At 58.3% G+C, this 4468-nt stretch overlaps 1 protein-coding gene across 1 annotated transcript in view; it reads left to right on the top strand.

Moving 5' to 3' along the window:
- Window positions 1–4460, top strand: part of LOC104392734 (E3 ubiquitin-protein ligase RING2-B) — a gene marked incomplete at both ends in the record, with an annotated part of 5390 nt that extends 930 nt beyond the window's left edge. Inside the window, 2 exons of the mRNA XM_010002169.1 lie at window positions 1857–2072; window positions 4343–4460. Coding sequence (XP_010000471.1) covers window positions 1857–2072; window positions 4343–4460 — 334 coding nt within the window. The remainder of the gene's footprint in view (window positions 1–1856; window positions 2073–4342) is intronic.
- Between the last annotated feature and the right edge of the window lie 8 nt (window positions 4461–4468).

Raw genomic sequence — 4468 nt, 5'->3', positions numbered from 1 at the left:
ACACCACAGGGACACTGGGACATGGTGGGAGCACTGGGGACACCATGGGGACATCAGGGAGACGTTATGGGGACATTGGTGACAACAGGAACACCACAGGGACACTGGGACACGGTGGGGGCACTGGGACATCATGGGGACATCAAGAAGACATTATGGGGACATTGGGGACAACAGGGACACCACAGGGACACTGGGACACGGTGGGGGCACTGGGACATCATGGGGACATCAAGAAGACATTATGGGGACATTGGGGACAACAGGAACACCACAGGGACACTGGGACATGGTGGGGACATTGGGGAGACACTGTGGGGACACTGGGGACAACAGGGACACCATGGGGACACTGGGGTCATCATGGGGACACCAGGGGGACTTTGTGGGGACACCAGGGACATTGTGGGGACACTGAGGACACTATGGGAACACTGGGACATCATGGGGACACCAGGGGGCTACCAGGACATCACAGGGAGACCATGGGGACACCAGGGACACTACAGGGACATAGTGGGGACACTGGAGACAACAGGGACACCATGGAGACATAGGGGGCATCATGGGGACACTGGGGGGATACTGGGACGTCATGGGGATATTGGGGACACCGTGGGGACATCATGGGGACATTGAGACATCATGGGGACACCTCAGGGACACAGGGACATCACTGGGACATGGTGGGGGCACTGGGGCATCGGGGGGGGCACCGAGACATTGTGGGGACAACAGGGGGATGTCAGGACACCATGGGGACATCGTGGGGTCATTGTGGGGACATTGGGGACAACAGGGACACCACAGGGACACTGGGACATCTTGGGGACACCAGGGGGATACCAGGACATCACAGGGAGACACTGGGGACACCACAGGGACATCGTGGGGACACTGGGGACAACGGGGAGACTGGGGACGTCATGGGGACACCACAGGGACACTGGGGACATTATGGAGGAACATTGTGGGGACACTGAGGACGCTATGGGGACATTGTGGGGGACAACAGGGACACCACGGGGACACTGGGGACACTGAGGACAACAGGGACACTGTGGGGACACTGGGGACATCATGGGGACACTGAGGACACTATGGGGACATTGTGGGATCATTGGGGACAACAGGTAGACCACGGGGACATTGGGACATCATGGGGACACTGGGGCATCGTGAGGGGGGCACTGGGGCATCGTGGGGACACTATGGGGACATTGTGGGTACAACAGGGACACCAGGGGGACATCAGGACATCATGGGGACATCACTGGAATATCATGGGGACACTGGGGACATGGTGGGGACACTGGGACATCGTGGGGGAACTGGCATATTGTGGGGGCACTGGGGACACCATGGGGATATCATGGGGACATTGAGACCTCATGGAGACACCACAGGGACTCGAGGACATCACTGGGACATCGTGGGGACACTGGGGACACCACAGGGGCACTGGGGACATCGTGGGGACACCAGGGGGACGTCGTGGGGACACTGGGACATCATGGGGACACTGGGGGGATACTGGGACATCATGGGGATGTCATGGGGACGCCACAGGGACACGGGGACATCACTGGGACACTGTGGTGACACCATGGGGACACTGTGGGGACATTGGGACATCACAGGGACTGGAGCTCAGGAGGCTCCATCCCACCACGAGGAGGAACCTCTGACCACGGAGGCTCCTGTGGGGTCTCCTGGAGATGTTCCCACCGTGGTGGGGGGGGGAGGGGGTGAACTGGGGGATCTCCAGACCTTCCTTCCACCTCCAGCGCTGCTGTGACCACCCAAAGGGGGGTGGGGGGTGGTCCCACCTCACCTGCTGTCCCCTTGTCCCCCAGGAACAAGGAGTGTCCCACCTGCAGGAAGAAGTTGGTCTCCAAGAGGTCCCTTCGCCCCGACCCCAACTTTGATGCTTTGATCTCCAAGATCTACCCGAGCAGGGACGAGTACGAGGCCCATCAGGACAGGGTCCTGGCCAAGCTCAGCAGGCTCCACAACCAGCAGGCCCTGAGCTCCAGCATCGAGGAGGGACTCAAGATGCAGGCCATGCACAGGTGGGACCCCAAAACACCTCAGAGCGCCCCAAAAATCTCCTCCAGAAGGTCCCATCCCCTGGTGGGACCTCAAAACCCACCAGAGAACCCACCAAACCCAACCCCAGAACTTCCCTGACCAGCAGACCCTGAGCAGGAGCATCAAGGAGGGGTTCAGGGTGGAGGTCATGGCCAGGTGGGACCCCAAAACACCTCAGAGCTCCCCAAAAATCTCCTCCAGAAGGTCCCATCCCCTGGTGGGACCTCAAAACCCCGCAGAGAACCCACCAAACCCAACCCAAGAGCTCCCCAACCAGCAGGCCCTGAGCTCCAGCATCAAGGAGGGAACCTGGTTGACCCGTGGTTAGTCGCAGTTGACCCTGGTTCACCTGTGGTTGACCCCAGTTGACTTGGTTGGCCTGCTGTTGACCCTGCGTGATCCATGGTTGACCCCAGTTAACCCTGTTTGATCCCAGTTGATCCATGGTTGACCCAGTTTGACCTGTTGGCCCTGGTTGACTCTGGTTGACTCCTGGTTGATTCTAGTTGAATTGTGGTAGAGTGTGGTTGACCCAGTTGACACCAGTTGATCCCAGTTGACCCATGGCTGAGTCTAGTTGACTCAGGGATGACTCCAGTTGACCAAGTTGACTTGTGATTGATCCCAGTTGATCTGTGGTGAACCCGGTTGATCCTTGTTGTCTCCTGGTTGGTCCCAGTTGATTCCACTTGAACCCAGTTGATCCCTGGTTGATTCCAGTTGACTCCATTTGACTCATGGTTGATCCCAGTTGATCCACGGTTCACCCAGTTGACTCCATTTGACTCTTGTTGACCCCAGTTGATCCATGGTTAACCCGTTTGACCCATGGCTAACCCCAGCTGACCTGTGGTTGATCCATGGGTGATCCCAGTTGGCTCATGATTGACCTATGGTTGGCCCAGTTGACCCCAGTTGACCTGGGGTTGACTCCAGTTGACCCCATTTGACCCATACACGAAACCAGTTGACACATGGTTGACCAGGTTGATCTACGGTTGGTCCAGTTGACCCCATTTGACCTCAGTTGTCTCATGATCAACCTGTTTGATTTATGGTTGACCCCAGTTGACCTGTGGTTGATCCGTTGTTGATCCTTGTGTACCCCTGGTTGAACTGGTTGATCTACCGTTGGCCTGTGGTTGACTCCAGTTGACCCCAGTTGCCCCATGGTTGACCTATTTGATCTACAGTTGGCTGAGTTGACCAGTGGTTGACTCCAGTTGACCCGTGGCTGACTCCAGTTGACATTTGCTTGACTCCAGTTGACCAGTGGTTGACTCCAGTGGCCCCACAGTTGACTTGTCCAACCCACGCTTGGCCCAGTTGACCCCCAGTTGACTCCAGTTGCCCCATGCTTGAACTCCAGTTGCCCTGTGGTTGGCTCCAGTTGCTCCACAGTTGACTTGTCCAATTCACGCTTTGCCCAATCGCCCCCAGTTGCCCCGTGGTTGACTCCAGTTGACCAGTGCTTGACTCCAGTTGCCCTCTGCTTGACTGCAGTTGACTAGTGCTTGACTCCAGTTGCCCCATGCTTGAACTCCAGTTGCCCTGTGGTTGGCTCCAGTTGCTTCACAGTTGACTTGTCCGACCCCCGCTTGGCCCAGTTGGCCCCCAGTTGACTCCAGTTGCCCCATGCTTGAACTCCAGTTGCCCTGTGGTTGGCTCCAGTTGCTTCACAGTTGACTTGTCCGACCCCCGCTTGGCCCAGTTGGCCCCCAGTTGACTCCAGTTGCCCCATGCTTGAACTCCAGTTGCCCTGTGGTTGGCTCCAGTTGCTTCACAGTTGACTTGTCCGACCCCCGCTTGGCCCAGTTGGCCCCCAGTTGACTCCAGTTGCCCCATGCTTGAACTCCAGTTGCCCTGTGGTTGGCTCCAGTTGCTTCACAGTTGACTTGTCCGACCCCCGCTTGGCCCAGTTGGCCCCCAGTTGACTCCAGTTGCCCCATGCTTGAACTCCAGTTGCCCTGTGGTTGGCTCCAGTTGCTTCACAGTTGACTTGTCCGACCCCCGCTTGGCCCAGTTGGCCCCCAGTTGACTCCAGTTGACCAGTGCTTGACTCCAGTTGCCCTCTGCTTGACTGCAGTTGACCAGTGGTTGACTCCAGTTGACCCATGGCTGACTCCAGTTGACCAGTGGTTGACTCCAGTAGACCAGTGGTTGACTCCAGTCCTCCCCAGTCCCTTCCAGTCACCCCGTTGCCCCGCGCTTGCCCCCAGTCACCCCCAGTCACCCCCAGTCGCCCCCGCAGGGCCCAGCGGGTGCGGAAGCTGCACCAGGAGTCGGACAACGCCACCTTCAGCGGGGGGGAGGACAACTGTGACAGCAGGTCCCACCTCAGCACCACCTCAGCCCCCGGGCCCCCCGAGGCCGGGCC

The sequence above is a fragment of the Chaetura pelagica genome, unplaced genomic scaffold, assembly GCF_000747805.2.
Source record: "Chaetura pelagica isolate M959 unplaced genomic scaffold, ChaPel_1.0 scaffold847, whole genome shotgun sequence".
Taxonomy (NCBI): Eukaryota; Metazoa; Chordata; class Aves; order Apodiformes; family Apodidae; genus Chaetura; species Chaetura pelagica.
Note: the sequence above shows the minus strand (reverse complement) of the source record. Positions and strands in the feature narration are given on the sequence as shown.